The 12,303-nt window shown below is 55.5% G+C and overlaps 1 protein-coding gene across 3 annotated transcripts in view; it reads left to right on the forward strand.

The window, feature by feature from the left end:
- MYO7A (myosin VIIA) overlaps positions 1–12,303 on the forward strand; it is an 84,423-nt gene that overhangs the window by 16,107 nt on the left and 56,013 nt on the right. For all 3 annotated transcript variants that reach the window (XM_086678384.1, XM_086678382.1, XM_086678383.1), the window contains 2 exons: positions 2,693–2,806; positions 7,464–7,616. In XM_086678384.1, the coding sequence (XP_086534510.1) occupies positions 2,693–2,806; positions 7,464–7,616 (267 nt within the window). The remainder of the gene's footprint in view (positions 1–2,692; positions 2,807–7,463; positions 7,617–12,303) is intronic.

Here is a 12,303-nt window from a genome sequence, read left to right on the forward strand (position 1 = left end):
GGCATATCTCCTGTGTGCCAGGCTCTGTGCTGGGTTGGGGGCAACCTCTGACCCCCAGCTGCCCTCGGCTGAAACTCTTAGCTTGCCCCTTGGCCCACAAGCCATCCAAGACCAGGGATCCTGTCAGTGTTTCCTGTTTTGCTCACAAAACTGGGTTCAGAGAGCTGTCCAGAAAGAGTCCTGGGTTCGGAATTTGTCAGACTTGGGCTTCATTCCGGGTTTTACTACAAAACAGCTGGGTGAATTTGGACAAGCTTCTTGACCTCTGTGAGGAGATGAAGTGGAAATGGAATCTTCTGCCTGAGGGCTGTCAGTGAGATAATCATAGGGAAGCATCTCACTTCCTACCTGGCCCGTTGTGGGTGTATTGTGAGTTAGCATGGGGCAATGTCCTGGCTAGCCTGGCCGCCAGCGGTTAGTGTCTGTCTGTCTGTCTGTCTTGGTCTCTTTCTTTCTCATGCTATACATTCTGCATTCTTTCTCACACACCCTCTGTCACATGCTCTCTCTCTTACATACACACACACTCTCCCATCGAGAGACAAATTCTGTTTTTCTGTGTCAGACTCTGACTCTAGGGAGTCACAGAGGAGACAGACCCAGCCCGGTCCTCGGGGGCTGCATGCTAGTGGCAAAGGGTCACACAGATGGCGGTCACCCCAAGTGGTGCTGGCCCTGGGGCCTGGAGGGATGCCTCCGTTCTCCACACAACAGCCAGAGCGAGGTTTTGAAAATGTAAATTCATCGTGCCATTCTCCGGCTTAAACCCTCAGTGGCTCTTTGTCATACCTAAAAGAAAGTCCAATTCCGGTCTGTGGTTATGCCCTGTACAGTCTGGTACCTGCCCACGTTCCCCTCACCTCCTCCCCTCCTCTGCCTAGAGGCACGCTGCCTTTCCCATCTGTTTATGGCTCTGTCCCCAGAGCTGGAAAGGGACCGACCCACAGTGGGCTCTCCATAAATAAGAGCTGAATCAATGAATGCGCTCTTCAGGGGTTGGGGGGCGGGGGAGAAGGAGGGGAGGTGGGGAGGGGTTGGAAGGGCTGTTATTTGCTCTGGGTCTGGACAGACAGGTGGCGTCCTCTCAGCGGAGAGGTGGGAGGGGTAGCGGGCAGGTGGAGAAGAGCGGTGGGAGCCAGTGTGGCAGGTGATCCTCGACCTGGAACTCAGAGCTTCTGAGGGGTGTGTCAGGAAGCGCAGTTTGGGTGTGGGACGGAAGGGTACACGGGGTGCCCCACGGGAAGCAGCCAGGCAGCCCCGGCAGGCACACCCACACCGTAGATGCTCAGGAAACACGTGCGTTCTCCTCTCCAGAGCCCGTCTAATTTTTCCTCCTTTTTCTGGGAGGAAGCTGGGGTTTGGAGCTAACCTGTCTCTGACGCGCGTAACCTCCCACAAAGCGGCAGCCGTGGCCAAGAAATAGTTGATTCCGATGGGGACGAACAGGAGGAGTCTGGAGCAGTGAGGAGTTGGACTTGGGACTCGCTGAGCCCACCCCCTGAGGCACGTGGAAACTGAGGCTCAAGTCAGGCAGCGCCTTGTCCGTGGCCCAGCTGAGCAAGCCTAGCTTCCCAACTCCCAGGCCACGTGGTTTCCACGGGGCCATCCCCTCAGGTGAGGTTCACTGTCCTGTTTCATCAGCGGTTCTATTCCTAACTGCTGCTTGGTAAGTTACAGAGGGTCTGTGTTCTCTCACCCTCCTGGGGAATCCTCTTATTCGGATTAGAATAAAATCTAACTTGTACCTGCAGGCCAGTGAGAGTTGATGGTGCTGGAGCTTGACCACCTCTGTGACTGCCATTGTCCAGCCCAGTCATTCTCCACCCTCGGTGTGCCTGGCCCCTTCGCCGTCCTCCCCGCCATCTGCAGCGATCGATTGTGTGAACGCGTTTGCTCAGTTGTTTGTCTTCTGTCTCCTCCCAACGAGAAGGTAGACTCCGTGGTCACTGCTGGATCCCCAGTCTTTAGATCAATCAGTGCCTTGTATTCAGTAGGTGCTCAGTACGCGTTTGTGGAATGCACCAGCGCTGAAAGTGGTTGTTTCTCCGACTCTGGGTTTTAAATTTGGCTTCCGTGTGCCTTCACTGGGTGTGTGGTGAGAGCGGGGGACACAAGCGTGACACCCTCCCGCTCAAGGTCAGGGTTCTCCCTCCACAAGCTAGGAGGTAGGGTGGTAGAACTCGTATCACAGGGCCCAGGACAGAGCAGTGTCACTGCAAGGAAACCCACACCTGTGACTATGACACTTGACTCTGGAGGTGATGGAGACTGTTTGGGTGTCCTGTGGGGATGCCTCCTTTAGGACAGAAGGGAAGTGGTTTGAGTGCATTGGTGTTTCTGCCTGAGCCTCGACAGATTTTCTGTACGTGTGTGGGGTTGTAGAGCCTTGGGGAGAGCCGGGTGCTGGACAGCCCTGGGTTTGAAGCTGCCCAGCTGTATGCTCTTGGCTCCTCCCATCTCTGAGCCTCTGCTTACCTATCTGTGAAATGGGGACTTGGCTGTTACAGAGGAGAGATTGAAGACATTGCATAAGTGCCCAGCCCGGGGCCTGGCACCGGATGGCTCCCAGCAAGTGCAAGCTCCCCTTCCTTCCCTCTCCCGTGGTTGGCACAGGATCCCCTGGCAGTAGGAGCGCCGAGGCACAGGATCCCCCTCCCTGCTCACCTGGCCTGGGATTCTCTCTCACCCACAGGGGGATTATGTCTGGATGGACCTGAGATCTGGGCAGGAGTTCGATGTGCCCATCGGAGCGGTGGTGAAGCTCTGTGACTCAGGGCAGATCCAGGTGGTGGACGATGAAGGCAATGTGAGTAGCCCCCTACCCGCCCTGCCCCTGCGGGAAGACACAGGCTGACAGGGGCCGGGCAGCAACCTCAAGGGGGCGGAGGCGGTACCGTGCCCCTCCTCCGGCCTCTTGGACAGCCCCTCTTCCATGGAACTTTCCCACTGCCTCCGCGAGAGGCTGCCTCCCCTCTGCCCAGGCTACCAGTTCATTTTCCGTAAGCACTCCGTCTGTTCTGTGCAGTATGAGAGGTGGGTGTGTGGAGGGCATGGGTGCGTGCGTAGTGGCGGGCCGGACGTGGTGCCAGGCTGAAGTTCCACAGGGGTGCTTTGAGTCAGACAGCCTGGATTCAAATCCCACCTTGCCCACTTCCTTATTAGTTGTGCAACCTTCATCAAGTCCCCTTCCCTTCCGAGCCTCGGTTTCCTCTTCTATAAAATGGGGATAATAATACCTGTCTCACTGGGTTATTGACTCAAAAGTTGGGTCCCACATAGAGAACACCTGAGTAAAGTCAGTTAGTCTAAAAATGCCCATAGTCTTGCTATGACTAGGGACAGGGAGCAGAAGGCTCTCCTCAGGGCAAGGGCAGGGATCAGGAGCCCAGGAGCCAGGTCCTGGACACAGGGGGGGCAGGGGCATCCCTGCTGTTCCTGCAGTCTTCAGGGACCCTCCCCCCCACCGTGAGATGCACAAAGCCCTTTGGCCTAAGCTCCGTCTTTGGGTCCTCGCAGCACCTGTGAGAGGCAGGGAGGGCAGCCAGTGTTACCCCAAGGGGAAACCGGGACAGAGAGGGACCACCAGGCCTGGTCAAGCAGCTGGTAAGTGATGGTGCTGGGATCAGCACCCAGGACCTCTGGCCTTTGTGTATGTGTTTCCTCTCCCAATATCTCGATGGCGACTCTAGGGCTCAGATTCCGTGAAACCATGCTTTTGTCCCTGGGCTTTAGAACCGGAGTGCCTGCCCCGTCATTCTGGTGGCTGTGGTTCTAGGACCTTAGAGGAAGCCACTGTGAGGCTGCAGCCAGAGAAGGGGGCACAGGTTCAGCTGGCCGCACAGACAGGGGCACGCACCCTCCTGCAGCCCCGAGGGTGGGGCCCAGGGACCGTGCCTGCAGGCTTACATTTCACCTGGGTCATGTTGCATGTCAGATGGTGTCCCGTAACTGTGTCACTGGATCCCAGAGCTCCCCTCCCACCTGTTCCCACTAAAGACTTGAGAGTGGGGGCTGCAGGCGTGGAGGGATGGGACTGGCTGGCCGGGAGCAGGTCAGAGAGTCTGGTTTGCCTCAGTGGCACTGGGCCCAGGGCTTCTGGCCCCCTCTTTCAGGGGCTTCCCCACTCTCATTCCTACCCCCCAACCTGACCCCTCTGACTTCCAAGACTCCCTTAACTTGACAGCCGAGACTAGGCAAATCCCATCTGGTTGCCCCGAGACCCCACAAGATATCTGTCCAGCGAGAGTTCTCTGTGAAGCTTTGCTGAATGAATGAATAAATGAATGAATGAATGAATGGTTATGGTTCCAGTCTTCATTGAGATCCTAACATTCTGCCTTTGCCCAAGCTGTTCCCATTGCCAGATACACCTCTCCTTTCCTTATTCTACAGATCACGTGGTTCCCCATCCCTCTAAACTCAGTACCAGGCCAGCTCTTTTCCAGATGTGTTCCCAGTCCTTGGGATTGGCCATGTTCCCCCCCTCCTCCCCCCTCCTCCCCCCCTCCGGCATTCCTTCAGGGCCAGGTCTCAGTTTGTGCCCTGGTTACACTTTGATCTGTGCTATAAGTGCCTGTGAACATTGACCTGAGGGGTGCTGGCTGACCTCAGTTGGGAGTCCCCTTTGTGCAGGAAAGGGGGAGGGAGAGGCTCAGTTCTGCCATTTCACTGGGTGAGCCACTTTGTCACTTGAGTGTGACTCTTCGCTATTAAATGGGGGCTGGTGATTCTGCTGTGGGATTTTATGAGGAACAAATGAGAACATAGATCTCCTCTGTCAAACCAGAAAGTACTAGAGTAATAATACCCAGCCCTGGTTGGGCAATTACCAGGCAGCAGCGCTTTTTAGACATGGTGGGAGTAAAACAAAGGTTGACCTTTAGTGTATCAGTTAATTCCCCCCAGTATCCCCAAGAAGAAGGGACTGTTCTTCTAACTCCGATTTCATAGATGAGGTCATGGAAGCTCAGGAAAGCCAGGTGGCGTGCACAGGGCTTACAGGGTCACGCGGTGGCTGAGCCGCCTCTTACCTCTGGGCTGAACTGTTAGGGTAAGGATTATGGGGACCAGAGGCTGGGGTCAATGGGAGAGGCAGACAGCCTGCCCAGGCACCCTCTTCCCTCTGGCCTGCATCAGAGCCTAGCACCAAGTCCGTGAGCAGGGACCAGGCAGAGGGAATTTTCCAACTGGATCAGCTTTTATCAAGAAATAGGATAAAATGGGAGAGAGGAATGTTCCACTCAGGACTGGAAAGTCCAGGCGGGTTCTTCGATCTCACCATCCGGCCCATTCATGCCTCAGGGAGGGCCTGACCTGGATGGAAATGCTTCTGGCCCAGGAGGTGCCCTGAAATGCCAGGGCAGTTGGAGTTGTAGGCTATACGGCTAGCCCTGTCCCTGATCCCTCTGAGGGTATTGTGCAAGCCCCCATCCTACTCTGATCCAGGCGAAGTGAGAGGGCGGGTATGAGGGACTATTAGGGTCTCTCCATGACTAGGATTCCTGCTTCTAATTCAGAACTGGTCCAGTAGTCACCAGTTAGTCATGTCCTAGCAGATTTCCTGCCACATCCTTTGTGTCTGGCCCATGTATGAGGCACTGTGGACCCAGGATGTAGAAGACCTGGAATCTGGCCTCCACGAGCCCCCAGCCTTTGGGCACGTTGGGAGGTCAGAACTGCATTCAGACAACAGCAGCCCAGGGTGACCACTGCCTCGCAGTGGGAGACCCAGGCAATGTGCGAGCCCAGAGGAGGCCCTGACGTGGCCTGTGGTGGAGGTGAGGGGGATGGAAGAGTGGAGCATGTGAGGCTGGGCAGCGTTGTCAGCAGAGGCTTTAGAAACTGGGAAAACCTTGAGTGGGGCCTCAAAGGCTGGGTGGAAGGGAAGTAAGGGGAACCGCATGAGCAAGGCGACAGAGGCATTTGGGGAAGTGGAGACCAACCTTCTCTGGCTTAGAACTACGGGCAGGGGCGTGTGCTGGAGCAAAGGCCACATGTCCCTGTGTCCACCTCAGGCTGGCCCTTGAATGCCAGGCTGAAGAGGGTGGTGAAGCAGAGAAGGGCTCCAAGCCCCAGAATGATGGGATCAGACAGGTGCTTGAGGAAGCCCCCAGGGGATGTAGGACTGCAGGGGAGAGCTGGGTGTGAGGTGGAGGGCAGCAAGGGCAAGGGAAGAGATGGCCGTCTGGATCGGAGTAGGGGCTCGAGGTGGCGAGGAAGGCACTGCCCACTCAGCAGCAGCCCTTCAGAGGGTTGAATGAGTAGGACAGGGTGACCAGTTGGATTGGGGATGGGACGGGATGAGGGGCTCATGCCCTAGATTCCTGCTAGTGACTAGCTGTTGGGGTTGGTTATCCCAGAGGGGGACCCAGAAGAGAAGGAGGCAGGAGAGAACATGTTGGGTGCACCACACTAACTCACCAAGTCTGAGGGCCTGAGCTGGGTGTGGGCAGAGGGCTCCCCTTCTCCCCTGTTCCCGAAAGTCAGACCCCTGGAGCTCCCAGGGTTCTGGCATTTGGGAACAGGGAGGGGCCCCCGGAGGGCTGTGGGGGCTCATTCAGGCTGCAGCCACGCTCCAGAGCACAGTCAGACCCTCCCCTCCCTGAGATGCTAGGACTGTGAGGAGAAGGTGCTGGAGACCACCTTGGGGAAGGAAGGAGCCATCTGCGGGTTTGTTGACACTGCCAGTGCTATTGACCAGACGTACCACCAGAAGCCACCCCCTGCCCGAGGAGAAGATCTTACAGGGGAGCATAGGAAGAGCCACGGGGCAACCTCTCTCCTAGTTTCCCCATCAGCTCCCACGCACTGAAAGTTCACCCCTGCTCCACCTTCATCCATAAGCCCTGTGAGCTGTATTCCAAACAGATCTACTTCTCTCCATCTCCACTGCTATGGCCCTGCCTTTGTCGACCTCAGAAGCTTTGCTTTTGCTGTTCCCTGGGCCTGGAATGCCCTCTCTATATCTTCAGGGGGCCCTTTCTTGTCATTCAGATCTCAGCTCAAATGTCACCTCCTCGGAGAGGTAGTTCCTGACCACCCTAAGGTGGTTCCGTCCCTTATCTCTATCCTGTATGCCCGTTGGTTTATTCTTGGCACTGTCTGAAATCGCTTCTGGTGTAATTTGAAGTCCAGTCTACTAACACTTTCCACTCCATCCTGCGAAGAGACTGGGGGGACTCTAATTCCCTTTGTGAGAATCCAAAGTGGGGCCAAAGTCCCTCCACTGCCCATCTTTTAGGTCTGTAGAGAGAATTCCCTAAGAGGAGGAGGAGGAGTGGTCCATAGAGTGTGGGCGTGAGCACAAACCTGATAATGATCGTGTTTGGCCATGGGAAAGGACAAGGCCTTTACCAGGGTCGCGCGGACCCAGGATTCCTGCTCCTCCTGGGCCCCTTGCCCAGCAGAGCACAGCCTGGGTCCCAGAAGAGCCACCTGACGGTAGCCACCGTGCCTCCCCACAGGAACACTGGATCTCCCCGCAGAACGCCACGCACATCAAGCCCATGCATCCCACGTCGGTCCATGGTGTGGAGGACATGATCCGCCTGGGAGACCTCAATGAGGCTGGCATCCTGCGCAACCTGCTCATCCGCTATCGGGACCATCTCATCTACGTGAGTGCTGCCCTGCCCACCCGCCAGGGGCCGTTCTCCCGAGGTAGTCAGGGGCTCCTCTGTCCCCGGCCATTTGTTCTGAACCATCCTTTCTTTGGGGCCTAGGCTTCTGTGGTCTGTGGTTGGGGGAGGGAGCGGTATACACCCCAGGTTCATGCGTCTCCCTAGGCCTTGAAACCATTGGGAGGCCTGGGCCGGTGGGTGAGCTGCTTCTGTGCTTTGCCCAGAGATGGGTTTGCTGTGGGGGCGGGGCCTGCCATTGGTCCTCAAGGTCAACATTAGGATGGGCCCAGAGTCTCTATCCTCAGAAGGGGATGGAGGAAGGAACATGATCCTTGACCCCACAAAACCTTGATATAAGAACCAGTCATACACATCCTCCACGTTCTTTCACCTTGAAACTTGACAAGGACAAATAGTCTCACTCGGCCAGGACTGAGCTAATTCCAAGAGGTGGGTTCAGAGACCATCAGAACACGAAGGGCCCACGGAGGCTATTGTCTCTACAGGCTCTCACACTTTTTGGCCTTGGGAACCTTTTATGCTCTTAAAATTGAGGATTCCCAAGAACATTTATTTTTTGTTTATTTATATTTAATGTTTATTTATTTTTGAGAGAGAGACTGTGTAAGCAGGGGAGGGACAGAGAGAGAGGGAGACACAGAATCTGAAGCAGGCTCCAGGCTCTGAGCTGTCAGCACAGAGCCCAGCGCGGGGCTTGAACCTACGAAGTGTGAGATCATGACCTGAGCTGAAGTCAGACGCTTAACCGACTGAGCCACCCAGGCACCCCTCCCAGAGCATTTATTAATGTAGGCTTTATCTATTGATATTTACCATATTAGAACTTGAAACTGAGAAACTTCACAAATGTATCAATACATTAAAAAATAAGCATAAAGATCTATTATAGGAAACATTTTTATGGAAAATAACTGCATATATACCCCCCAAAAGTAGTGAGGAGAGTGGTATTATTTTATATATTTTTTTCAAATACCTTTAATGTCTGGCTTAATAGGAGACAACTAATTCTCATATCTGCTTCACATCCAGCCTGATGCGATGATGTTGGGTTGAAGGGTATGAGGAAAAGCTGGCTGCAAAGATACGGAGGTGGAAAAGATTACAGATTTCCTGAAAGTTCTCTGAGCGTTCAGAGATCTCTGGGCCACACTCTGAAAACTGCTGGGCTAGTCCCATAGTCCCACTTTAAGACTGGGAAACTAAGTCTGAGGGACGTTTAGCCAGGCCCAGAGCTTGTGCTGGGGTCACTGCATGTCTCTGACCCAGCGCCTCCCTCCAGCAGCTCCCGGTGAGGGAAACCAGGGCTGTGTCACAAAAAGGAGAGAGCAGGACAGAGCAACACCCGCCCCCCCCACCCTCACCCTCAGGCAGATCCCGGGGCAGGCTGCTATAGGGGGCATGCTTGGGGGACACACGTGGTGATAAGCGTCTGAAAAGTGCAGACAGAGCAGGCCTGTAGGAGTGCGGCCTTTGCTCCCAGCTTAGGGAGAAAGACAGGGTTCCCAGAGGTAGGTGATGCAGCATTCAGGAAGGGGCACTGCTTGGATAGGAGGCGGGAGGCAGGACTGCGCCTGGTAAGTGAGTGACACAGGGTCACTCAGGTTGTCAGGACTGTGAAGAGCAGCCAGGGAGACAGGGCTGGAAGCCCTGAAGTTGTCCCTGAGCAATCCCAGCAAGGAGCTGTGTCAAGGTCAGGGATCCATCCTCTCAGAAGCCCTGGAATTGTGACCACTCACCCTCCAGGGAGGCCCTCTGCTACCCTCCCCACCCTGGGACCCTCTGCCACTTCAGGCCCCCCTATGCCTCTGTGCTGAGGCCCTTGACATTTGTCCCCTGAGTAAACACAAGTGGCTTTTACAGGGAGCCCTTTAGCACTAATAAAGCCCCTCTCACCCTTTCCCTCACCCAGAGTGGGGGCAGGGCACAGAAGGCACCTCCAGACATGAGCAGCAGCATCCAGACAGGAGGATGGTGCTAGAACTCGAGCCCAGGCCAGAGATCCCCTATGGGGATCCACTGGTGTCTGCGCCCCAGTTCTTGGTGGTTCCCTCATTGCTCCTCCCCCTCGATGGCAGGTGGACACAGGAGGGTCCTAAGGCTCTCTCTGGCTGCTCTCCTGGGGCTGGGTGGAGTCTAACACTTGGGTCCAGAGCTAAGTGGGGACAGGGAGGCCACTGCCAGAGCTGATGTCCTGACCCAGTATCCTGTCAGGAGGAGGCCGAGGACCCCTTCACACGGAGAAGCTGGGTCAGATGGGAGTTGTCCCCACCAGAGACCCCACAGACCATGTCTAAGAATAACCAGAGGCATGTCATTGGTTATTTTGCACACAGTTTAGTGATTCTTACAGGCCAACTGGTTCCTCACATGTGAGGGATAGTTGGTGGGCTGAATCAAAGAACAAAGGCAAACACAACATTCATAAAGGAGAGGGGAAGAAAAAAACTCCAGTTTGAGAAGAACAAATCTTCTTTGTGAAATTTGGGGGGATAGGCTAGCTGGGAGCTAGCAGAGAAGTCAGCTTTGGGTCCTTGAATAGCCTGATAAGGGGACCAAAGAAAAGAATCCGAGAAGCTTATGGATTCTCCAGAAAGCTCCAAGATCTATACCATTTTTTCTCACCAGTTACCTTTCTGGTGGTCTCTTCTCTGGGTGAGGGAGAGGGGGTAGGACACCGACTCGAGGTACGGTGCCTAAGTTGCCTTCTTGTTCAGGAAATCAAAATATGGCACCTGGGGGGTCCCCCCAGCTCAGTTGGTCCATGGGCCTAAGATTCTGGGTGTGTGTGGGTCTGGGGAGCCATGTTCAACGATTGCCCAGTACAGGGTTTCAACTTGCCAACTCTCTGATGCTGTGACTGGGTAGATGGGGTAGGACTAGAGCTTTGAAGAAGCAACCGGGCCATTGTCCCACTCAGAAACCATACCTGTCCCTAACCATGGCAACCCCTGGTCACTTCATGGCTTGGGTTACCCTGGGCACAGCCCCATGTACCCAGGATTTCCTCAGATTACCACAGCTGCTCACAGCCCTGGGCTGGGTGATGCCCTCTCCCTGACTGTCTGCCTTGGGCATGCCCACTCCAGCTAGCCCACCCCTAGAAGCCTGAGGGAAAGCACCCTAGGGCCAAAAATCAGCTCTGGACACCCCCAATGGGGGGAGGACCCCCAGAAGACACCTGGCAACCCCTGGGTCCCACAGGGAGCAAGGGGCATGGCTGGTGGGAATTCTGGGCTCCCTGATGCTGAATAGGCCGGCCCGGGTCCGAGTCTTGGCAGGTGGCCTTTGGGGAGTCCCTCCTACTCTCTGGTCCCAGACTTCCCTCTGACGCGGTGGGGAGACTTTCTGGGTGAGCGCCTCTGTGACTCTGGGAAGGTGCGTGTGCCCAGGATGTGTTTTGGTCTCCATGGCGGGCTAAGGCTCCAGGGCTGACAGGCCAGACGGCTTCCTGGCAGAGGCGGAGCCATTCCTGTCACATCTCCTGGAGTGTGTCTCTGGCTCCAGAGAGGTTCCCGGAACTCTGCTTGGGGACTTGGGGCCCCTAGAGACCACGTGTGTTGTGTCCTTGGCTTGGAAAGAGTCGTTATCTCTCCCCCTCCCAACCTATGGCCCCAAAGGCAGGTTTTTCTTCCTGGAGGCTCAAGCAGGAAGCCTGTGCTGGGCAGCTGGGCATTAACCCCCTGCTGACCACGGACCCTTGGAGGGAGAGAGGCCAGAGGGGCTCAAGGGAGCAGAACTGAGAGCCTTGGGGGACCGGCGGGGGCAGAACGGGTCTGAGTCTCCTTGCCCCCTGCTTCTCGTGAATTGATCTCGAAGTCCCTCTGCTTCCCAGAGGCTGCTTTCCCATCTGGAAAGGGCTGTATAACCCCTCCCGCTGGCCTCTTGAGGAGCACAGGCAGCAACCAAGTGCAGTGGCAACGTCCTGCACCCAACAGGGGTCCAGCTGGCAGATTGGTGTTCTTGCCCTTCTGCGGTGTGGGGGGTGGGGGACGTCCTCACTGACGGAAGCGGCCTTGCTTCTATTAGCTGTTCGGAAATGGGCACACATGCTGTAAGCTGGAAAGTTGTCCTCTTGCCACAGAGAAAACCACGGCCGATTTCTTATCTGTCTTCCAAGACAGACTGTATCTATGATCTATATTGAATATGACATAAAATTACATGTAAAAAAATTTTTTTCTGCACAAATAGTAGCGTTTCTCTCTACCCTGTTCTGTGCTTTTTTTTCCCCATGAACCACCAAGGCTGCCTAAGAGTTGCTGACAGGCTGTCCCCTCAGATCCCTTCTCTGCTCTTTCCTCTGGGCCCCAGTTAATGCACGGTGCCAGGCCTGGGTAGAAGGGACAGTGAGGCTAGGGGGCAGAGCCCTTGAACCAGAATTGCAGAGGAGTCAGGTGGGCCAAGTGATGGAGATCATGCGGGCACATAGGAGGTTGCCTGGCTTCCTGAAGGGGGGGGGGATCATCTCATCTTAGCTGGGCTGGCGGGGGGCAGGGGCGGATGGAGTTGGTGCTTCTAACTGAAGGTTTAACATGGAGGGAGCCTCCTGGCTGTGGGATGCTGTTGGTGAGGGCCAGGACTCTGGCGTCTTGTGTCCTGTAGCCGTGGGAAATTGCCTGACGGCTGTCAGCAGGGGGGTGACACAGCCACGTTTTAAATA

This window comes from Puma concolor, chromosome D1, assembly GCF_028749965.1.
Source record: "Puma concolor isolate L17-30 chromosome D1, mPumCon1.1.hap2, whole genome shotgun sequence".
NCBI lineage: Eukaryota > Metazoa > Chordata > Mammalia > Carnivora > Felidae > Puma > Puma concolor.